Here is a 25312-nt window from a genome sequence, read left to right as displayed (position 1 = left end):
TCGATGTACCGGTCTGTCGTGGTGAAGAAAGAGCTGAGCCGCAAGGCGAAGCTCTCGATTTACCGGTCAATCTACGTTCCTACTCTCACCTATGGTCATGAGCTTTGGGTCATGACCGAAAGGACAAGATCCCGGATACAGGCGGCTGAAATGAGCTTTCTCCGCAGGGTGGCTGGGCGATCCCTTAGAGATAGGGTGAGAAGCTCGGTCACTCGGGAGGAGCTCAGAGTAGAGCCGCTGCTCCTTCACATTGAGAGGGGTCAGCTGAGGTGGCTCGGGCATCTGTTCCGGATGCCTCCTGGACGCCTTCCCGGGAAGGTGTTCCGGGCGCGTCCCACTGGGAGGAGACCCCGGGGAAGACCTAGGACACGCTGGAGAGACTATGTCTCCCGGCTGGCCTGGGAACGCCTCGGTGTCCCCCCGGAAGAGCTGGAGGAAGTGTCTAGGGAGAGAGAAGTCTGGGCATCCCTGCTTAGACTGCTGCCCCCGCGACCCGGCCCCGGATAAGCGGAAGAAGATGGATGGATGGATGGACTGTAAAGCAATACTTGGATTAAACTGTTCAACGCCTTTATAACATTTTTTGGATGTTTTGGTTGCATAGACTTTCAGTGGAGGGACAGAAACATCAAAGTTCCATTATCTGTAATTTGTGTTTCAAAGTTGAATGAAAGTCTTATGGGTTTGGTAGCACGAGTTGAGTAAATGTTGACAGAATTTTAATTTTTTTGGGGGGGGAAATCTCTTGAAAGGTGTGCCTTTAGCTCCGTTGTACCCTACCAAAGCTGCTTGAAGGCAAGCCTCCAAGGTTAGCTAAAAAAAAAAAAAAAAAAAGCCAACGGAACATACCTCAGGGAAGGAGGCCAGAGGTATTTTTTTGAATGAATGTCAGTGGAGGAGGCTTCACTACTCTGAATAAACTTTTGTTGGAAACCGGCTTATTGTTTTTATGAATCAACCGCCTATTGGCTAATCATCAACAGTCTGCCTTTAAACATTCTTTTTAGATTAATTTATTTAGAGTTTACATTGAAAAAATGCTGTTTTATAAGATAAATCAGCGACAATATTAATGATGTGTAAAATTACAAATTCAGTGACGTTGAGGCTGTAATGTGATTGGTGACCAAGACACACATGATCCAAGTTGACCATTACACTTTCTCCAGTGATAATAAGACTAATAATGTTTAAAGATTAATAATATGTCTATCTGACACTACCACAAGCTGCACACAAAAAGTAGCTAACTACATGAAAGTTATTAAATATATTTTCACTCAAGCTGCTTACGTGGAAAAAAAGACAAAAAAGCAGCGATGTGGCACTAGCTCATTGTTTTGAAAGCATAACACTTACCATAACTTATGCTAGCATAACACTTCTGAAAAAAATGTAGTTGTGTTCCTCTCCCAGACTATATGGCACTTGTAGTGGAACATATGAACATAGCAGTACAATTGTTCTCTATTTGACACTGTCAGATCCACTCAGGATATTGTTTCTTGGAGCTCATTTTGCATCACAGGCTGTTTAATTACTCTTTGTTCACAGCTCAATGTGATAGCTGTACATGACCTCTTTATGACAGCGGTCGAAGAGTTTTCTTCAGACTGCGATGGCGGGCGTTTTCATCTTAAAGGCTTTCTGAAGCGTCTTAAATCTCTTTCTCAGTTTTGTTGTCAGGATTTTGTCTTTTTTTTCTCTAATATGTCTTGTCAGAACGTCAGAGTAGCGGCGCAGGAACTAACATCTGAGTTCCCAGGTGCCTCTAGCTTCCGCAGCAGACTCGTACCTATTACTTCCTCTTTTTCCTTGCACTTCTGAGAGCCGCACCACAGCAGGACCTCGTTATGACAGCCAGAATGAGAGCGATGAAGAAAGCGAGCACTGTCTACTTTACAAGAGCTTGTCCATCAAACTCTTCCTCAGAGGAGTGCTGTTTAACTCAATGGTCAAGACGTTTGAGGCATAAACTAGTCCACCAACTTACCAGCAGCAAGAATCAAGCACAAGATTATGAAATCACTCAGGATGAAAACGCACTCACGCTGATGGGCGGCCGACTGAGGCAGTTTTAAAGATATGAAATGTTTTACTCTCCATAACGTGTGTTTTTATCTTTTTCAGCTAACGCCTGTCGGAACCACCATCTTCTCGGGTTTTACAGGGAATAATGGGGCTGTTGACATTGATGATGGTCCTAATGGGCAAATTGAATACACCATTCAGTACAACCCTAAAGATCCGGTACTTCTTTTTCAGTTTTCTTTTGTGTGCATGTGTTTGTGAGAGGATGTTATTTAAAAAAAAAAAAATAAAAAATAAATATATATATATATATATATATACTGTATATACTGCATATATATATATATATATATATATATATATATATATATATATATATATATATATATATATACACATATCTGTATTCTTTTCTTTTTCTTTAAACAAAAAAAAAAAAGAAAATGGAGTACAGAGAGTTTCTGACAGGTGCTTTTGAATTGATTTACTTCACAACCTTACTACACCTGAACCTTGGTGAATACATTGTTGTGCATCATTGATTATCGCCGAGCATCATTTAGCACAGTTCATCAACATAAAATTATTCAGACCATACAGGAATAGATGCACCAAATAAAATATAGCAGAGAAGTCATGAAATGCAAATAAAATTACTTCAGAAAATCATTTAAATGAATGTGGTGGTATTACACATGCAAATGGGTGACATTCTCTTACTGCTTCTTAATGAGCGGCATTATTACCATAAGTGGAGTGAGAAGAGCTAAACACTTCAAACCACATTTTTCAATAACATTATACAACAAATATGAATTTAACAAAAAAATTCGAGACATAGTACAAAATAATGAAAGTCACACACCGAAGTTGACTTGGTTTGCTATATTCTGAATATAACTGAGTTCAAGTGACGGATTCTTGACTTGAATAACCTGCAATATTTACAAGCATTTATGCTGGTATTCAGTGGTCTGGCTATACAAGACTACTGTATGTTCACTTCCTAATTAAGGTTTTACACTATTTGCACATCAAACACTTTGGATTTCAAAAGAGCAAGGAGCCTCATGTCTCCATGTCCCTTTTAAAGTTTTACGTCTCCACCTGTATTGCTAAACAGAGTGAGGAGGTTTTGAAAGTCAAGCAGTTTTGTCCCATCAGCATTCTCTTCTCACTGAAGCAGATAGATTATGAATATCTCATGAGGCTGGGAGTGTGTGAGCCTTTGTGTGTATGTGTGTGTTTTAAGAGTGAAACCCTTTTGACCTACCCTTTTCTTCTCCACAGACCACAAACAGGACATTTGACATCCCTCTCACCCTGTCTGGATCAGTGGTTCTGAGAGAGAGGCTGAATTATGAAGAGATCACACGCTACCTGGTCATTATTCAGGCCAATGTAAGTCTGTGCGGGAGGAGGAGAAGCAGTGGGAGAGATACAGTAGATAAAAGAATGAAAGATTTACTCAATGTTGTTCCAACCCTGTGTCTTCTTCTTTCTTCTGTGGAACACAAACTGAGATGTTAGACAGAGTTTACAAGCTTCCTTTGTCCATAAAACAAAAGTAGATGGTAATTTTTCTCTGTCAAACTAAAAAAAAAAATGTTTCAAAAAAGAACTAAAAAAGTAGTTTATACAACTGAAAGGACTTCTTATGAAGTTGTATGAGAACTTTGTGTGAGGAACAATCTGACATTGAAGCTGTTATTCACTGGAAATCTCCTCCAAATCCCTCAAATCTCATTTAAAAGATTTGACAATGCCTTTTAACATATAATATGTGAGGCTAGATGTCATTGGTTGGACTTAAATTTCAGTCAGTTCCTCAGGTGAAGGCTTTAGAAGACTTGGAATGAAGTAGAACTATTTTTATGGTACTTGTCGTTTTGAAGTATAATTGCAGTCTTAAGGCCTTTCCACACTGAGCGCGATGCGGAAAAGCGAGGCGAATCGCCGACGAATGTTGCTTTTACACCGAGCGCAAAACGAATGTTCGCCTTCTGCTAATTCACGCCTGCACCAACGATGTATTTTTCCTCAGATATGTGTCTTGTATGTGGATTTAACATCTAAATTAAGATAAACAAAGCTCGGTTCTACACCAGAAACACAAACTATTCTGCTTACAAGAATAGGCTACATCCTAAAATATAATTAGAAGTACAATTAGCATCAAGCTACACTTGAAAATGTATAATTAATAAATTTGCTTGCCCACTTTAAACCATCATCGAGTGCTTGTAATAACTTCTGATTGTGATTTATAGTTGATTTTGATAATATAATAAGCAGACACATGCACTCTTTGTATGTTTAATAACGCTACACTGCTAATATTTGTCAAAAACATCCTTTAATGCTATAAAAATACCATGAGCTGCATACAAAACACATACAGAAAATATATTGTCATAATCATGTCTATTTGCTTTCATATTTCATGTGTAGAAAAATATTTCACTCGATTTATTTATTTTTTTAAATATGGAAGATCTAGAGAGTGAACGCGCTCTGACTCATAACACTCGCGCGGACGGTGCTCTACAGATCACATGATTCAGTGGAGAATTATTAGAAATGTTATTCTGTATGAAGAACATGAAAGAATAAATCTGTTCTCAAATACCAACAATAACAAGAACTCAGCATCCACTCTTTTATCCAGCATACTCTTCTTCTGTGTTTGTTTACACTGGTTTTCATCGCATCATAATTTTTTTTTGCGCTCATTGTTGAAAGGCCTTTAAGGTGTGGCCAAATTTACTATTGTTGGCTAATTGTCATCGATTAAATCCAGTCATTTTAATAGGAATCCACACAACTGGGAATTTAGTTTGAGGGTGAAAGTTTTCCCCACACATATTTTGGAGTAGGTTCAAGTTGATCACATGAATTCATCGCCTTGACCAAAAGAAAGCTGCTTGATTTGAAAGTGACTTACTCTATGGATGAGCTGAGATACATCTCTATGCTTTTGACAATAGATAACAGACCCAATTGGCCTGCAAAAATTTGTCAAACTTTTGCTAATGTGACCACGCCTTTCAGTATCTTGGACTTGATGTTGACATGAAATGCTTTTTGCAATCAACTTCACTCCAAGTAAAACAAGATAATTAACCACAAAAAATGTAGGACTTGAAGTGAGGGGGGTTGTAAGAGTAAGTGAGATGCATTGTTTTCTCCTGCTGTCAGGAAAATGTCTTATTTTGACTTTGACTGGAGAGTCTTTTTGGCTAGTGTTTAAGTTTGGATTCTTGTTGGATTCAAACTCCATCCCTAAGTCCAAAGTTTGTGTTTCCCTTCAGGACCGAGCTCCAAACCCAAAAGGCCGGCTCACCGCCACCACCACGCTCACGGTGGATGTGTTGGATGGGGATGACCTGGGCCCAATGTTTCTGCCTTGCAGCCTGGTAGACAACACCCGTGACTGCAAACCTCTTACGTACCGCGCCAGCATCCTGGAGCTCACAGATCCGGTGAGCAATTCCTTATCCTGTGCTTTTCCAGCTGTGTCTTACGTTGAGTAGTTGTGTTAAGTCTTCTCATATATTGTAGCTCCAGCCCGAGAATTTAACTGGCACTGGTTTGTAGTTTGACTGAAATGTATTTTGCATTTCTGGTCTTGAAAAACATCTTTATTACTTGACAGACCAAATTGCTTTGCGCTGTTTCATTTCTGAATCTGGAGTTTTTGATTATTTTTCTCTCTTTTCTGTTACTTACTTAATCTCATGAGAAATCTGACACGTTTTAGTTCATTTTGAGTTGGACATGTTGGAAATAATGACTTGCGTTTCAATAAATAAGTGAAGAACCTACTGTATTTGGTGAGGGAGTGACTCCTTAAACTGATTCAAACAGACTCACTTATCAGTATAAGACTGATTCTTTTGATGGACATATGAAAAATGGCTCATAAGAGTAATTTTTTTTGCAGTTAAGTGAATAAACCAAGAACTGCAAACTGTTTTTTTTTTATACAATTCATTAAAAATGACTTGCTCATTTTGGTGAATTTGACAGTTTGGGTCTTGGTGTATGATTACTTGGCATTAAAATCCATATTTAAATGCCATTACAGCAATTCTGGTTCCACTAGTTGAAAAAACAAAACGGACACAGTTCTGAATAAGATCCATTTTGTGGCTCACAACGAGACAAACAGGTTGCTGTTATGTTGCCATTACTTTTTAATTACCACCAAAAATTTGTTTTTGAAGTGACACTTAATATATATAAATTAGATGATTAAGGGATCATTTGTGAGTGAGAGTGAATGTGTATGCAACAAAATGCAAATGTAAAGTGTAAATAATACAAAAGTCTTATTTTTGTGCTAAACTTTGTCTGGCTCAAGGGCAAAGTGGTGATGGGGTTTTTAGTAACTCAGTTCACGGGTCACCCCTATCTATGATTGCACCTGCAATATTTGCAGCACCAGCACAGAGCCTTGAGCACTAGGATATCGCCACCCGGCTTATGTGATAAATGCTTCTTTAAAAACATGAAATTATGGCCATGGGGCATACAACCTTAAATCAGCATTTCTATTAGCTTCAGATTTGGTTGATGTATTGAAAACTTGATTTATTTTCAGCCAACTCTCAACAAAGTGAAATGATGTTTTACTTGAATATTGCTCATTGTTGTATTTTTTGTTTTGTTTTTTTTTTGCATGAAGCTGCATTCGTAACCTATTTTACTCCAATAATGTGATGTGTTTACAAGCAAAACGGGTTAATCAATGAAGTGGGTAGGGCATAACTTAATTTTATTTATTGAGAGTTCATGAAAAGTGTGAGCTACCAGAATAAAAGTTGTAAGAGTGAAAGTTTGCTAAAACAATGTTAGTTAACATTAACCGATAGCACAAAAGGACCTTTTTGAACCTCCGTTTTTGGTTTTAAAGGTGCAATAGGAGAATTCGGAAAATGCTAACTTTAGCCTGAAAGCGAACGTCCCACCCTCCCAGCAATCGCTGTCCAAAGCCACGCCTACTGAAAGCACATACGCTCTAAGAGCAGAATACCAGAGACAGCATTCAATTACTACAATAGGCTACATCAACGGTCACCAGTTACAGTCCTCACGCCCTCCCCGCTCTGCACATTTCATATGTACTGTATATCTTATCACATTCGACGGTTGTTCTGTTCGACGGTAAGTCATTAAGTGCCCTGTGAAGTGGACGTCACCAGATATTCCGCCATGATTCCAGTTCAAAGCGAGCTAAAAGGTGTTCCATGCAAAGGGCATTAAAGTGTTCAAGACGTGAATTTAAATTGTATTTATTTACAGAGGTATATTATGTCACAATTCACACTTCTCTAGTAATTTTTGTCTGTGTGTGAAGATGCTGGGTAGCTCAAATCCGTGAATGAATGTTCCGAAGTGAAATAAACTTCAACTGATTTCCCCTGCTCAGGGAGTAGGGAGCAATGAACACTGTGTAGGGAGCATGTCAATCGGAACACATTCCATGCACGTAGCTCTCTTCTAACGAGCTGGTTATCTGAATCGGGTGTGTTAACTAAGTGAAACATGCAAAATATGCAGAGCGGGAGACGCGAGGACTGGAATTGGGAACCGCTGGGCTATGTCATGTGTCATTCACCGGTGAGAAAACTTTATAGCACAGTTAGTAAAAGTACTACAATACCAGGAAGGAAGATCGGGTTGTTGATGTTTGCCTGCCATTCTCGCTCTGTCTGCACAGCATGCATGAACCCGCTGATGACGCATCGTGTCTGCGCGAACAGGGTGCGCAGAGGTATGCAAATACATACGTTGACCGAGCGTTTTGATTGGACGAACATTTCTTTGTCCTACACCTTCCACTGAATATATGTAAATACATATAAATACTTTTAGACCACTTAACATAATGATTCCTATCAGGATGTGAAGAGACTTTCAACCAGAATAAAAAAAAATAACAATCACCTATTGCACCTTTAATCTCAGCCGTTACATTTGTTTGGACATCTTGCTCGTCTGGTCTGCTTCTGGTACCGCAACAGCTTTGGGCAGGATTGATGTTAGGAAATTTCCTCTGTTTGAGTCACTCTGTTGGTGGTGTACTTCTTTATAATGAGTTATTGCCATGTTGCTTGACTCAGCTTTGAAGTTTTACATCACAGACAGGTGCTTTAATATTCCGCTATACACTTTTCTGATACACTTTGGAATTAATTTGTTCCTCAGTGATAGAAAGCCTCTACCAAAAAAAAACCTTCCTGTACCAATATAGTCATTCCACCTTGCTTCACAGTTGAGATGATGAGTGGAGCAGAAATTTGTTGCAAGTAGAGCAAGAAACCAGTATTGCAATTTCTTTCTCTATCCACCCCCCCCCCCCATGATTCAGATGCCTATAGTCGCCAGTGTGTTTTACATTCATGTTGCTTTGTGGCTTTATAAAATGGAAAGACATACATGTCACGGTGCACAGAGCAGGGAGGATCAAGGACACACACACAGGGACGTAAACTCAAACAATAGACTTTAACGTCGACATCAGGGCAGCACAAGGCAAGAAAGACACAGACAGGAACACCGGGGAGTAACGAGTAGACCAGACGAAATCTAACAGAACAGACAGGACTAATATACACAGGATAATCAGACAATTTACAAACACGGCTAGACAAGAATTAACTGATTACATCAGACTAGACGAGGACAGGAAACAAACCAAATAAGGACACAAGAGGCAGGAACACATGACACACACGACAGAGGACTGACAATACACACTCTTTGGACAATATTTTAACTGAAAAAGCCACAATGTTTCCCTTTCTTCTGTGCAGGCAAGTGGCATAAACATTCTTCTGGAACGTCTTCTTCCACACAAATATTTTATTATTATATATATATTTTTTTTTTATGCAGCAATGCCATAGAAGAACCATTTTAGGTTCCCCAAATAACCTTTCAGTGAACAGTTCTAAAAAAAAAAAAAAAAGCTTCATGGTTCTTCATGAAACCATAGATGCCAATAAAGAGCCTTATTTTAAGAGTGTATTTGTGTAGAAAACAACAACAGCATATTGAACTTGAACTCACATTTAAATGACATTTTAAACAAGTTGATATTGTTTTTATAGCTTTTATATTGTTCTAGCGTATATATGACTTTAAATGCGATCTAAAAGGTAGATAAACTAAATTATGAAGTCATCACAGCAGCTCCAGTTGGTTGTTCAAGAAATATAACTTTGCTGGGTTATAAGCCTTATGTAATATAAAGAAATGTGTGTGCATGTGGTTAGTTGCATAAGACTTTGATTGGACACATTTAAGAAGCTACATTAAAGAAATTCAGATTTTTTTATTTCTTTTTTCTTTCAAAGATAAAAATCTAGCAAATCTCTTTATGCATAATAACTTTTTTCTTTGTTATAAAACCCAGTGTGTTTATACAGTCAAGCTGTCAGTCTGCAAAGCATGATAATAGTGCTAAAAGCATGGAAAGCTAAAAGCATTACGAGGCTGATAATTCACAGGTAATTAGTTTAACACTTCAAACATGAGAGGTGACGGTGATTCATTGATTAAATGTTTCTAATTTAAATGTAAAACAGATAGCTTGTTAACAGCATACTGAAAAAAACTTTTTTAAACAAGGAAAGCAATTCTTAGCACTACTACTTCTCACTGCGGAAGCATTCAGTTTTATGACAATAGCATGACTTATTTCCTTATTGTTCACACTTTTTCCATTTGTTAATTAGGCTTAGAAAGTCCTTCTATGTAGAAAAAAAAGTTGCATTAAACATAAAACTTTTGTATCACATTTTCTTTTCCCCAACCGTAGTAAAAGCAAGCTAAAAGCTTTTTGTTAGACTTTCATCGTGTTAGTGTTAGTGCATTAGCTCTTTAGCTCTTTCAGCCCATTTGCCCTATCCATGCTTGTCTGAAAGCAAAGAGGTGCTCTAAATCATGTTTACTTTAACATTTTGAGCCGTTTGACTTCGGGCCAGCAGATGCATCCAAGGACACATTTTAGAGGACCTGTGTTGTGCGTGGCCAATGATTAGGTATTCTAAAGCTCAGCTGCCTTTATCAGCTGTCAGAGGAGCTGCACTCTACTCTGTGTGCATTACCCAGGTCATCAGTTCACTCTACAGCTCGCCTCCTTTTCACTTCCATGTGCCCCCCTCTGTCTGTACCCTTTTCGTTTTAACACGTCTGCACTCCTCTGTGTTTCTCTCTCTTTTTCTGACTGCCTACTGCGCTCATCTCATGATGTGCTTCCTGGAGTATATCGGTCCCTCTGCTACAGACCGATTGAAGTACTTCATGTACTTAATTATTTTGCCCATGTTCTTGCTAGATAAAAAAAAGGCACCTTCGGAGAATAAATTTAGCCAAAAGTGGGAAATAAAATAAATCTTTACGTATGACTGAGGGATATGACAAAAATCATAATGCATTAACTATAAGTATACTATATATAAGCATTTACCCTATACAAACTAAAAGAATAAAGGATAAAAAATACAAACTATACGAATGCTTCACAAATACTGTACATGTGCAAAGAGAGACATTTTGAGTCAAGCAGCTGGTTGGGGAACAGTGCAGGATGATTTGTAGTGCATGAGCATGTAAACATTCATATATCGCTGAGTCTTTTGTGGGATTGTGTACGCGCAGCAGTGTGTGTAAAGTGTCTAGTGCACATAGAGGAGAGTGTGTTACTACAGGTGGTTTGTACAGGCCCACTTACCTGTGTGTAGCACACTTCGAATTGCACAAAAAAAAAGTTCCATACAGTTTTTTCTTTGGTGTGGTAGGTTGGGGGGGGTGGTCCATGTTTCAGGAGGTAGGGGTTTGCATGGGGTTTCAGAGGGAGGCAGGGTGATTTGAGTTCAGGGCTCTCACAGCCTGGGGGGAAAAAGCTGTTGAGCAGTCTGGCGTAGCGGGCTCTGATGCTCCGGTACCGTCTTCCTGATGGTAGGAGCTGGAAGAGACTGTGGGAGGGATGGGTGGAGTCCTTCACAATGCTGTTGGTTTTGCTGGAGCATCGTGTAAGGAAAATGTCCAGGATGGAGGGGAGAGGGGCACCGATGATCTTTGCAGCTGTGTTCACTGTATATATATGCAATATGCATGCATGCAAGCATACCTAACCTCAAATTTACAGCATCCTCTCAATCCTCTGAAAAACTTTTTTTTTTTTAAGAGACATCTCTCTCAGCAAATCAGCAGAAGAGAGACACATCTGTTGCTCTCCTGCACAGCAGAGTCGCGTGTGCTAGGAGCGTAGACGCTTTCACCTAGACAAACTGATCATGTCTGACAGGTGTTTTATTCGGTCTCTGAGAGCCTCTCCACTCCTAACACAACATGAAAGGTCAAGCAAAGCCAGCCTCAAGTGGCGACCGCCTCGTGTTTGCCATCTTTTCCCCCGCGTAGGCCATCTGAAATGGATACTGCAGCTACCAAGTCAAATACCTTTGGGGAAACCAATGAGTGTAAATGCCACATAGAGGGATCCAGGACTGAAGAAATTAATTGCTTTTTTCCGAGTCTACTGGCCATTTTGGCTGAGCCACGGCTGCTATGTGAAGTCCTCTACCGTTCCCACATATGGATGATTATTGAGCATACACGCACAGGATTTGCTGTAATGGCTTTTCCCCATTTCACCACACAGCTGAAAGGATATGAGACAGCAGCGCTCATTGTGATCCAGGTGCTGTTTCATAAATCCTGTAATGGTGATGATTAGGTAACCTTCTACTTTTGCCATGTGCGTTTCATGTGTCGAGAGCATCCATTAGTCTATCACAGAGGGTTCTGCAGTTTTAAATGCTAAAATCTATCTATGTATGTTTGTATATGATATATGTATTATTGTATCGTATAAGTAATATATGTGTAATATTTATATATTAAATTTTTTGTTAACACTTTAAAAGGTGTCCTTGTTACACGTTACGTATACTTACTATTATAATAACAATAAATTATGCATAATTACGTGCAAGTAACTCTAAACCAAACCCTATCCTAACCCTAATTACCTTATAATTAGTAATTAAAAATCTGTATAAAAATAGCACATTTTTTATGTTTTTAAGTAGTGTTTGAGATTGTATAATATCTAGACATCTAATGTTTTAATGTTTATCAAATTTATCAGGAATTTTAAAATTGGTCATTAATTTACCGAGATACAATAAAACAAGAATACGCAATTTTATTAATAATTTTATTTAAATAATTAAAAAATGAATAATTTAAAAAATGTTTTGCTATGTAAACTTTTATTTTGCAGGCAACAAACAGATTATTAAAACATATATATTTTTTCTTCTATATTTAATAAGTTATTTTTTATCCTAGCAGGGGTCTGAATATGTTATATTGGAGTAGATGATGCATGTGGACTCTCTGTGGAAAACCATCCTGGAGTCAGGCCAGTCTTATCTAAAGGGCAGCGAACAGTGATGATAACACTTTTTGATATTCTAATTTGGTTATTTGGCCAGTTTATTGCTTCAGCGGCCCACTGTTGGGAGCTCATGGTGGGAGGTTAATAAAACGCCAGTAATGAGTCACGTTCCTCATTAATTACTGTAATAAAAGACTGGGATCAAAGATTCCATATGGACCAAGCTCATCTCACCCCCCTGAACACTCAGGGTCATAAATAAGCAACATAACATCGGTAATACAAATAAATATTTCTTAAGCATCAAATCAGCATATTAGAATGAATCCTGAAGGATCATATATGGAGTTATGATGAAAATTCAGATATGAATAACATCAGGAATAAATTACATTTTAAAACATTAAAATACAAAACAGTTTGTTTGAATTGCAAAAACCATTAATAAAATGTTACTTTACCTTTATCAAATAAATGCAGCTTTGGTGAGCACAAGATATTTCTTTCAGAAATCTAAAGAATCTTACCAAACCCCCAAATTTTGAACAGAAGCAAAGACATTGGTTTATAAAATGGGATTAGATACATTTGTGTTGTTTAACATATTTAATTATTGCAGGTTTGCATCATTCTGAGTTTGCATTTCACTGTTTTAATTCATTTTGATGAATACTAAAACTGTTTTTTGCGGGTTGGGATGAATTAATGCACATTCGCATTTAGTCTAGAACTACAGTAACAGCATGTTCACAGCGCAATCAGTCAATAAATGGGAAAAAAGTAACTCCGATATCTTCTTGTAAATTAAAAAGTAATGCGTTACTTTACTAGTTACTTGAAAAACAAGTAATATTATTACGTAACTTGCATTACTTGTAATGCGTTACCCCCAACACTGGTCATGATTGAATGTTAAGAGTGTGTTCAGTTGGTAAATGCTGTACTAACAGAACAACAGTCCACAATTAGCTGCCTGTTTTGTCACTGACATGTGACATAAGTGCGTGCGTCATGGGTTATTGTTCTGCTGTCAATCACTAATATTACTGGCTGTCAAACTACGTGAGGTTAGGAAAAATGGCTGAAAAAATGACTATTGTGTAGCTGTTGAATGAGACCAAACTCTCATTCTGCAGGAGGGAATAACAAAAAAGAAAAAGAAAGAAGCAAATTTATGGCCACATGATAAAATGAAAGTTGAAAAATGTCAGCAACAGGTATATGTAATAAACATTTACTTTTATTACGATTCAGTTATTCCACATTCATATAGTTTAATTATTTAAAATTTTGCCATTATTATGCAACTTAATATATGTGTGTTTTTCTGTATTTTACAGTGGCTGGATTCAAACATGGCTCATCCATTTGGATTCATAATTGTCCATATATAATAACAAAATTAATCTTTACTGACACAATATAGAGTCCTGAAATTTACTCTTGCTGTCTGTCTCGACAATTAGCATTTTTTTGCTTACAAATTAGTGATAAGGATTGACTTTTGGTAACTGTTTATACAGTATTTGATCAGGTCCTACTGTAATTACAGCACAATTTGAGTTATACCTATGAATGGATACAGATGTAAAGCAGAAATATAAATATAAGATAGAAATATTAAAATTAAAACTTACACACACACAAAATTGCCTGGACAATTATCTGAAATCAAATAAGTACTTACTAATTACTAAATTATTAAACTTGAAATAAATGAAAGTATTGCTATTTAAATGAGGTTGGTTTAGAAGATGTCTTATGAAGTTTGTCCCAAACTCTAAAATATATGATTTTGCCTATTGTATGTGTTTTAGTTTAATTTTTTGTGCATTTCAAAATATTGATACTCATGTTTATGTGAACAAACATAGCTCTAGGTAATATGAAACAAAGCTCACTGCATTACAGTCTAGTTGTTTTTTTTCAAGGACAGATTCAAATGAACTGTGAGCTACTTTGGCTTACGATGACTTGCATAAGTAATATCAAATATATTACTGTAAATAAGTCATTTTCCCTTGAGTATTTTCTCCCAGGACTGTACACATGCAGCATTTGTGTGCATAATGGATGACTGAGGGAGTATTATATCTAATCACACCCAACGAAGACCCCACGAGCTTGTGATTTACTGCTGTCAGAAGAATTATAATTGCAGGGGCTGGGAATTACAGGGCAACCATGAGAAATAAATCTTAACCATGCTGATTTTCTGCTGCTGCTTATTAAGTCTAGGAGGAATACATGCATTTGCTTGTCCAGTTACCATTTTTATGCAGCATAGCCGAGACTGGGCAGCGTGTTCTGTTCTGTTGAAATGAAAAATGAACTTTGAGTCTTGAATCTTATCTTTTTCCTTGAATTTGGTGTTTGTAGTTTGCAGTGTATTTGGAGTTTATTTATAATGTTTCATGCTTATATCTGACTCACAGTTCTGTAAATCGGTGTTCTCTTCATTTTTAAATCAGTAGTGTTGTTTTTTTAAGACTACGCCTGGTACTTTGGTGCATAACTTGTGCAATATTTTGGCTTGTTGAGAATGTGTGCTACTATACTTTTCTAAGCGATGCCACATTTTGATTTTTGCCTGTACTCTTGAAAATAAGAGTTCCTAAAGCAATGCCATAGAAGAACCATTTTGGGTTTCCCAAAGAACCTTTAAATTAATAGTTCTTAAAATAATAATTTTCTTAGTTTTAAAGTGACATACTGCCAAGTATGGTGACCCATACTCGGAATTCGTGCTCTGCATTTAACCCATCCAACGTGCACACACACAGCAGTGAACACACACACACACCGTGAACACCACCGGAGCAGTGGGCAGCCATTTTATGCTGCAGCGCCCGGGGAGCAGTTGGGGGTTCGGTGCCTTGCTCAAGGGCACCTCAGTCGTGGTATTGAGGGTGGAGAGAGCGCTGGACATTCACTCCCCCCACCTACAATCACTGCCGGCCCGAGACTCGAACCCGCAACCTTTGGATTACGAGTCCGACTCTCTAACCATTAGGCCACAACTTCCCACCTACAACTTGTAAGAACATTTTAATAATCTAAAGAACTACCTTTTGTGGAATGTAAAGGTTTCATAAATGTTAAAGGTTCCTCATGGAACCATAGATGCTGATAAAGAATATTTTTTTTTTATGAATGTGGTTGGAAAAATCCCATAAGCAGAAGGATAACCTTGCATTCCAACCTTTCAACCAGTTTTCCACCCTAATCTACTATCTTATTTTCTGTATTAGTTCTAACCATTGTTTCATGCACTATGGTATAGCCAGTGTACCTCCAAAAAATACTATGGTACATGTTCAAACAATAGTGTTTTTATCGCATTCATAAACTGCATGTGCAGGTGTTTACTCAATAAAGACATTCTTCATCTCTACAGGTTTGATTTCAGTTGATTTTAGGTAAATATCCACTTCATCCAGCGCTCCTTTTGTTACTTTACAAACTGAGAAACCACTCCAAATGATTCAGTGTGTGAGTGAACAGTCTGAATCAGTATATTTAAAGATTATTTGACACAAAATGATGCAGAAGAAAAATTTATTTATGCAGTGAACATTGCTTGTTCTGATGATGAGCAAACAACAGAAAACATGGGAGAAAAATTGACTGCTAAAATATTCTGTAAAAAAAGTTGTAAATAAAATTGCGGAGTATGTTTGCATGAAAATACTATTTCAGCTTTCCTACTTCAAAATGTCATGTTTAATTCAATTAAATTCAATTAGATTTTTTTTTTTTGACCCACACCACTACAAAATTTATTTACCACTGAAATTAAAAGTTATTTGCTGTGACTGACAGCTTCACCCCCCCGGAGGTCACATTCATCACGTAATTGACGATGTCTCATTTCAGAATAGTAACCATTTTAAAACTTACTGTTATTCCTTTTAAGGCATACATTACTGTAACAACAGCCCTTTAAAGACCTGTATAAATTTCTTTAAGCCGTTGAACATAAAAACATATATATATTATTATATATATATATATATATATATATATATATATATATATATATATATATATATATATATATATATATATATATATATATATTTTGAAGAATGTTGGTAACCAGGATTTTGAATTTGGCTGCTAAATTGGCAACTAAAAAATGATTCAGAAATAAACCAACAGTTTGAGGCTTTCCACACTGGACGTGACAAAGCGGGCATTAGAACGAGGCATCAGTTTACTGTCAGGGATTTGTCGTGTCACACCTCATCCAGTGTAGACAGCATCACACGATCGTAATGGGTTCTATTGTATGTTGTCACTTCGCTCACGTCTGGACACACTGTAGACACGGTGTGAGTCTTCAGTCATTTTTCAACTCTTCATTATTGCTTCAATGCAAAGGAAACCAGTGCGCCTGCCACACCGTTATTTGTCGGGTATGTTTAAGTTAGCTAGATATGCTACGCAATTAGGCTGTATTTAATATATCATGATGACTCACGAGTTCAGTATTTTCACTAAATCTGCGTAGGTTTGGCTTAAATGAACTTGTTCATGAAATTAATGAGTGAACATAATTTACCAAAAGTAACCTGCCAAATTGGCTATTGATTTGACAGCGTTACCCACCACAGTTGTTTTTTTTTTTTATCAACATTTGGTGGGATGGTGGTATTAATTTCAAACCCTGTTGGTATCCACACTTTTGATGGTAGCCATTGACTTCCATAGTGTATGATGATTTATCAGATGTCATATTGAATCTTCCAGTGATAATGACAGACTTCTCTCTGGTGACTTATGCTGGATTCTCCAATCATTTAATCTGCTTAATCGCCATCCACTGCAAGTTTTCGTTCATCTGCCGCCACTTTTGAGTGACATGCCCACATCGCAACATCCAATCAACAATTGAGGAACAGAACCAAGTCCACGCCCTACTTTTTAAAAATTTTCTGTCAATCCATTACACTTGGATATGCATCACAGTAGCTTGTGTCAGGCATTTTGTTTGTCGGTGTTCGTCTCAAGATCCTGCCACCCAAATGGACAAATGTTCTTTCAGAAGAGAGTTTTGGCACAGCTGTCTTGAGGATTACTTTCTCCCTGCTCTTTGCTGACTTGCAGAGCAGCTTTTTGTTTACTGGCAGCTTCATTTTCACCAAGGCGCCTCTGAGTTCACCCACGCCACTCACTGTAACACTGTCATTTTCCAGAGGCGGCTTGAATTATAGATGAGCATATTTACTGACTGGTGATATTATGGCTGAGACAGAGAGAGAGGCAGGGGGAGATTTACTTATCCCTCAGGCACAGGAAATGTGGAAGACGGGTCTCTGGAGCTCATAAACCAGAGAGGGGAAATGTGGGTTTGAATTCTGCGGACAAACATCTGCAGCTCATTTGCAGCAAGTGACAGGAATGTTAATGCAGCTTCTCACATGTGAACATTTGTTTGTCAATTTGTTCCCTGATAAATTTATGTGGCGTGGATCTTTCGTCACCATCTGCTTTCCTCTAAATTTGCAAGTGCATATGTTGCGATGACGTAACATGACAGCACCAAAATGCCTTTATTGCTACTGTGCCACGGCAGAGAAATAAAGTGTCATTATTGTTTATCTTGTATCATTGTATTGTATTGTATTGTATCATCTTTTTTATTTTATTTTACTTGTTTACTAGTCCAAGTGCGCATTGTCCAAATGCTTTGTGTCTTATGTGTCTAAATACTTTTATCTCTTATTAAGTGTGTTTATTCTAACTGGAAAAATGACAAATGCTTTTTGTCCATCAACAAATTAATTGACAAATACATATCATTATAATGAGATGATTAAACCTATTCTGAGATTAATTTTAATTAGTATGATATTAATTTCTAAATTTGATAATTCGGGGGGCTTATAGATATCAAAAATATAAATAAAAATATAGATATCAAACATATATTTCTGATATAATTTGTCCTGATAATATAATGAAGAACATACTAATTAAAAAGGATGGCATTCTTGAAAACTGAAGTAGTTAGCATAATATTGCCATCATCGTATTTATTTATTTATTGTTTGTTTGTTTGTTTTAGTTATGTGGTTTGTTTATGTGGTGCAACCAGCACAAATAAACAAACAATAAATTAATTAATTATTGAAAAGGAAAAGAGGAATACATTGACTAAATGCAGTTAAGTAGTTTTGGTCAAATATATAAAAATATTGTCCTCAAAATCAATATCATGTTATGTGACCAAGAAAGTCATGTAGTGCAACCATCATATGTGAAAACAAGTATTTTAAAAAAGTCAAATAATGTGATATTTATAAATTAATAATTCAAGTCATCAAAAAAATAAATAAAAAAATAAACCTGTTTAATCTTTAATTTTTTTTTAAAAGGAAATTAAGTGAAGTGGAGTGAAGTGAAGTGTGTCCAAGTATGGTGACCCATACTCGGAATTTGTGGTCTGCATTTAACCCATCCAAGTGCACACTCACAGTAGTGAACACACACACACACACACACACACCTGGAACAGTACTTTAAATATTAAATATTGACTTATTTATTTAAATTTAAGTAAAGATTAAGATATACACTGATGTTAACCTGATGTTTATCAAGTCGTTACATTTAGACCATTTCTTAGTATTCACGTTGATTTTGAAAAACTTGAAAAACAAGTGAACATTTTCAGAAAGTTTTTTTTTCTTTCTCTCTCTCTCTCTTTCAGTGTAAATAATGCAATCTTCTCCGTGTCTATTTTCCAGAGCCGAGTAAACCCTGTCAACGTGACTCCTCCCATTCAAGCTGTGGATCAAGACAGAAACATCCAGCCTCCGTCAAACCGCCCAGGAATCCTGTACTCCATTCTCATCGGTAGGTCTCCGTCAGGCTCTCTGTACTCTATATTGAGTCACTACTGGCATACAAGGCCACACAGTCAAGGAAACAGTGGTATTCCAGGAGAGGCAAAGCGGAGCGGCGGGTCGGAAATTTAGCGGGAGTCAAATGCATTTATGCCACGGGCAAGGTGCGCCCACCCACTGTGCTTTGAGATGAAACCTGGAAGTGCAGCAGCGGGCTCAGGGAACCACGCTGCTCGCGACCTGAGCCGAGGAACTAAAGCGCACCGCCAGAATGGTTAGACCTCCAATCAGGGATATGTCAGAACATATTGTAGGTCACAGCCGTGCGGCTCGATATGACAGCAGCCTCATGCTTTTAACTATCAACAAAGCACTTGATATTGTGTGCCGCTATTTGTAGAGAAAGTGCATTAGTGGTTTTATTTTGCCTTTCTGTTTGAAATATGTATATGAAAATGAATACGCTACTGAATGCGTCTCAAAATCATAGTGCCCTGGTGAGTTATTATGTTCAGTGCTGAACTCTTGAATGCAAGTTGTTTGTCTTATGCGTCCCTTCATTTATTCTTCAACCTTCTGTTTTTCTAGGCAAACCTGCGTCTTATGCAGAGTATTTCTCCTTGAATCAAACCACAGCTGAGCTTAAACTCCTGAAACCCATCAGCAGGGAAGAATACCAGCGTTTGGACTTGGTAATCAAGGTAATAACCACAACATCAACAACAAAATTATTTATAATCTAAATGAATGAATGAATTAATGTAAAATCACTTAAATTAAATGTCAAAAATAAGGGTGCAAAAAACATACATAAGCGTACATGATTGTCAAGAAAATCAGTGAAATTGAATGTCATATATATAAAAAAAATCAAATACAAATCCTGAAATGAATAAATTAATAAGTCTCATAATTTTAGATAATACATGCATGCATGCATATATGAACAAATGCGTGGAAAATCTGACCCCCCCCCCCCCCCCCCCCCCCCCCAAAAAAAAAAAAAAACACATCAAATTAAATATCAGACATCAGGGAATTAGATCGGTACATACATTAACTAAATAAAAGAAATAAAACAAACAAATAAATTAATGAATGGAAAATCTATGCAATTAAATGTTATACATCAGGAGATAAAATATATATATATATATGATTAAATGAATGAATGAATGAATGAATGAATGAATGAATGAATGGAAACTCAGTAAAATGAAATGTCACACAACAGAAAATTAAAAAAATCTCATTATTATTATTATTATTATTATTATTATTATTATTATTATGGATACATACATACATAAACATCTGTATGAGTCATGGAAAGATCATAGACATTTTTATATATTTTTCTTAATAATTTTCTAAAAGATAAAAAACCCAACAACTAACGTTTATGTTTATAAAGTTATTTACAACTAAATATATCCAGTTATTATGAATAGCTATTACATTTGTGGTGATTATGAACATTTATTAATTAAATAAATGTGTGGGCACCCTGGACATGGCCAGAATGGCAATATGCGCAAGCTTAATTGTAATATGATAACAATATCTGATATGATTTACATCATTGTGAATTATGAATGATGATTCTTTCCAGTATTATAACTCTTTCCCCGCCAGTGTTTTTTTTTTTTTTAAATTGCCAGCCACTGCCAGCATTTTTTATGTAGATACACGTATATAGTTCACGCACACACATATATACACACATACATACATATACATATTCAGATTGACAGGTTATCGGTCTATTCATGACACAACTAGAAGTTTATTTGTGAAGGCATCTCATGTTAAGGCCCTCACTGACTACTTCATCCCGATGACATTCAAAATCAGAATCAGAATGAGCTTTATTGGCCAAGTATGTTTACACATACAAGGAATTTGTTGTAGTGACAGAAGCTCCACAGTGCAACAGAAGGACAGCAACAGGACAGGACACAGATAATAAAAGAATAATATACAAATTTCCAAATAGGCTATGTAAAAAGCAGCAAAAACACAATTTATAATATAGACAACTATGTATGTACAGGTCAAGTATGTGCAAATTAGAATGAGAAAATAAAAATAAAATAAGTGAGTGTGTAGAATGGATAATGTATTATAGTTGTGTGTTCCACATTTATTGTTGAGTGTTCATGAGATGGATTGCCTGAGGGAAGAAACTGTTTCTGTGTCTGGTCGTTCTGGTGCTCAGAGCTCTGTAGCGTTGACCAGACGGTAACAGTTCAAAGAGGGAGTGTGCTGGATGTGAGGGGTCCAGAGTGATTTTACCAGCCCTTTTGCTCACTCTGAATAAGTACAGTTCTTGGAGAGTGGGGAGGGTTGTACCAATGATTCGCTCATCAGTCCGGACTACTCTCTGTAGTCTTCTGAGGTCAGATTTGGTAGCTGAGCTGAACCAGACAGTTATTGAAGTGCAGAGGATGGATTCAATGATGGCGGAGTAGAACTGTTTCAGCAGCTCCTGTGGCAGGTTGAACTTCCTCAGCTGGCGAAGGAAGTACAACCTCTGCTGGGCCCTTCTGACAATAGAGTCAATGTGAATATCCCACTTCAGGTCCTGGGAGATGGTGTTGCCCAGGAATCTGAATGACTCCACTGCAGTCACAGTCCTGTTCATGATGGTGAGTGGAGGGAGAGCAGGGGGTTTCTCCTGAAGTCCACAATCATCTCATCAGTTTTGAGCATGTTAAGCTCCAGGTTGTTAAGACTGCACCAGACAGCCAGCTCCTTAACCTCCTGTCTGTAAGCAGACTCGTCATCTTCCTGGATGAGGCCGATCAGTGTGGTGTCGTCTGCAAACTTCAGGAGCTTGACAGAGGGGTCTTTAGAAGGGCAGTCGTTGGTGAAGAGGGAGAAGAGCAGTGGGGAGAGTACGCAGCCCTGAGGACCTCCAGTGCTGATGGTACGAGTGCTGGATGTGAATTTACCAAGCTTTACTAGCTGCTGTCTGTCTGTCAGGAAGCTGTTGATCCACTGACAGACGGAGGTGGGGACGGAGAGCTGGGTTAGTTTATTCTGAAGAGTTTCCGTGATGATGGTGTTAAAAGCGGAGCTGAAGTCCACAAAAAGGATCCTCACATAAGTCCCTGGTCTGTCCAGATGCTGCAGGATGAAGTGCAGTCCCATGTTGACTGTATCATCCACAGACCTGTTTGCTCTGTAGGCAAACTGCAGGGGGTCCAGTAAGGGACCAGTGATGTCCTTCAGATAAGCCAAAACCAGTCTTTCAAATGATTTCATGGCTACAGACGTTAGGGCCACAGGTCTGTAGTCATTAAGTTCAGTAATTTTGGGTTTCTTTGGGACAGGGATGATGGTGGAGCGTTTGAAGCATGAGGGGACGTCACACAGCTCCAGTGAGCTGTTGAAGATCTGTGTGAAGATGGGGGCCAGCTGGTCAGCACAGATTTTCAGACAGGCTGGTGACACACCGTCTGGGCCTGGTGCTTTCCTTCTTTTGTTCTTCCTGAAGACCTGGCACACATCTTCTTCGCTGATTTGAATTGTAGGTGTGGGGGAGAGGAGGGTTGCTGGAGGTGTTAATGGTTGTGCGGAGAGGTGTTCAGGGCGGGTGTGGGGTGATTTTTCAAAATGACAATAAAACTTGTTCAAGTCGTCTGCCAGGTGTTGAATCTCCAGAGTGCTGGGGGATGGTGACTTGTAACTGGTGATATCATTCATTCCTTTCCACACTGAAGCAGGATCACTGGAAGATAATTTGTTCCTTAGCTTGTCAGAATAATTCCTCTTTGCCACTCTGATCTCCTTTTCCAGTGTGTATTTGGCCTGTTTGTACAAGACTTTATCCCCTTTTCTGTAAGCATCTTCTTTGGCCTGACGGAGCTGTCTGAGTTTTGCAGTGAACCACGGTTTGTCATTGTTGTAGATTAGATGAGTCTTGTTAGGAATGCACATATCCTCACATAAACTGATATAAGAGGTTACAGTCTCTGTGAGCTCGTCCAGATCGATGGCAGCGGCTTCAAAAACAGACCAATCAGTGAGAGAGAAACAGGCTTGTAAATCCCGCTCTGTTTCATTAGTCCATCTTTTAACAGATCTTAATACAGGCTTTGCAGATTTAAGTTTCTGCCTGTAGGTCGGAATAAGATGAACCAAACAGTGATCAGAGAGTCCTAAAGCTGCTCGTGGAACCGAGTGATATGCGTCCTTTATTGTTGTGTAACAGTGATCCAATATTTTACTGTCTCTGGTGGGACATGTAATGTGCTGTCTGTATTTTGGCAGTTCACGGGAGAGATTTGCTTTATTAAAGTCCCCGAGAATGATTAAAACAGAGTCTGGGTGTTGTTGCTCACTCTCTGTGATCAGATCAACGAGTTTCTGTAAAGCTGTGCTCACGTGCGCTTGCGGTTAGAACGGCTTGCAGTTAATGAAGAGCGTTTCTAGATCTAAACAGCACATTTTCTTTAACACAGTTACATCTGTACACCACCTCTCATTGATGTAAAAGCACGTCCCGCCGCCTCGCGATTTCCCCGTTGATTCCGCGTCCCGATCTGCTCTGATCAGCTGGTAATTAGGCAGATGTAGTACGCTGTCCGGTATGTCGCCATTTAGCCAGGTTTCCGTGAAACACAGAGCAGCAGAGTTAGAAAAATCCTTGTTTGTCTAGGAGAGCCGAAGGAGTTAATCCGTTTTGTTGGGTAGAGAGCGGAGATTCGCCAGATGGATGCTAGGCAACGGCATTCGAAATCCGCGCTGACAAAGCTTCACGAGTGCGCCGCTCGCTTCCCCCGCCTACACCTCCTGTAGAGTTTGACCAGAGCTACGGCTCCGCCAACTACAATGTCCAGCAAAACGTCAGAAAAATCGAAATCCGGTAAAAGATTTTGTGGTGTGTTCTGCTGAATGTTCAGCAGGTCATCCCTGGTAAAAATGGTCAAAATATGATCTACATATATGATCTACATTTTCTCTGATCATTCCGTTTATGCTGATCGTCCTGTATTCAGACCCGGAAGTCCCATAACTCATTCAGGGCATGCACTAGGGCTTTCCTTACCGTAACACACCTAGAGCACGGATTGCCGTAAAAACTCGTCTTTGGCGGGGAAGCGTTGTTTCTTAATTGACAAGATATCTCGTCAATGGCGAGGAGAGAGTTAAGACATATATGACAGGGGTATGAAAATGTACCACATAACTAGCAATGACTCAGATCTCAGAGAGGAAATTATGGAACTAAGCCAAGCATGTTCATGAGTGTAGAAACTGAACATCAGGGTCTATATAAGTCTGTGCAGGTACGGGGTGATGATCCGTAAAGAACACTGTTCATGCCGTCGGCATTTTCACGGTGGGAAGCATGTGGTGGGCATGGACTGGCTGTTGAAGCCTGTAGCTTTTTTCAGGATCAAAGAGAACAAGACTAGCTGCATACAGCGATACTGCTATGGCTTCATGAGTGCATTGATACAGTTCTAATTGAGTACAGGGATAATCCTGAGAATATTTACTCACTCTGGACATTCCAAGACCATATGAGTTTCTGCTGTTCAAAACAAAAGGAGCATGAATGAAATTTGAGAGCTGCAAGAAACTGCTACATTTTCAGACTAACATTACCTGTTGGTATGTTCATCGCACAGAATTACTGTATGACTTCAGAAGAGTGTAGTGCACTAGTCATATGCAGCATTTTCATGATACTTTCATGCAGATTTGGTGCTTTCATGTCTTTTTTTGGAGCGTTTAGCCCCTGGCCACTGCCTGCTTTCAATGCATGGAAAAGAGAAGTGTGAACATTGTTAAACTCCTTTGTGAAAAGAAAGTCTTACAGGTTTGAAACAGAATGAGGGTGAGTAAATGATGACAGGATTTGTATATCTGGGAGAAGTAATTTTTTTTTTAGAATTCAGGATTTGTTCTTTATTTTGCTATTTCTGACAATATCTCTTTTCTATCCCTATTTAAAGTGTCTGCGCATAGCAGGGTTTATTTGAAATGAGCAGAATTGTACAGGGGAGAC

The 25312-nt window shown here is 38.3% G+C and overlaps 1 protein-coding gene across 1 annotated transcript in view; it reads left to right on the top strand.

The window, feature by feature from the left end:
• The window catches only part of LOC306857863 (protocadherin-15-like), a gene marked incomplete at both ends in the record, with an annotated part of 196347 nt that overhangs the window by 46777 nt on the left and 124258 nt on the right, over positions 1-25312 (top strand). Inside the window, 5 exons of the mRNA XM_079398102.1 lie at positions 2131-2250; positions 3322-3432; positions 5343-5513; positions 19195-19303; positions 19882-19994. Of these exons, the coding sequence (XP_079254228.1) occupies positions 2131-2250; positions 3322-3432; positions 5343-5513; positions 19195-19303; positions 19882-19994 (624 nt within the window). The remainder of the gene's footprint in view (positions 1-2130; positions 2251-3321; positions 3433-5342; positions 5514-19194; positions 19304-19881; positions 19995-25312) is intronic.

This window comes from Barbus barbus (assembly GCF_936440315.1).
Source record: "Barbus barbus genome assembly, chromosome: 38".
NCBI lineage: Eukaryota > Metazoa > Chordata > Actinopteri > Cypriniformes > Cyprinidae > Barbus > Barbus barbus.
Note: the sequence above shows the minus strand (reverse complement) of the source record. Positions and strands in the feature narration are given on the sequence as shown.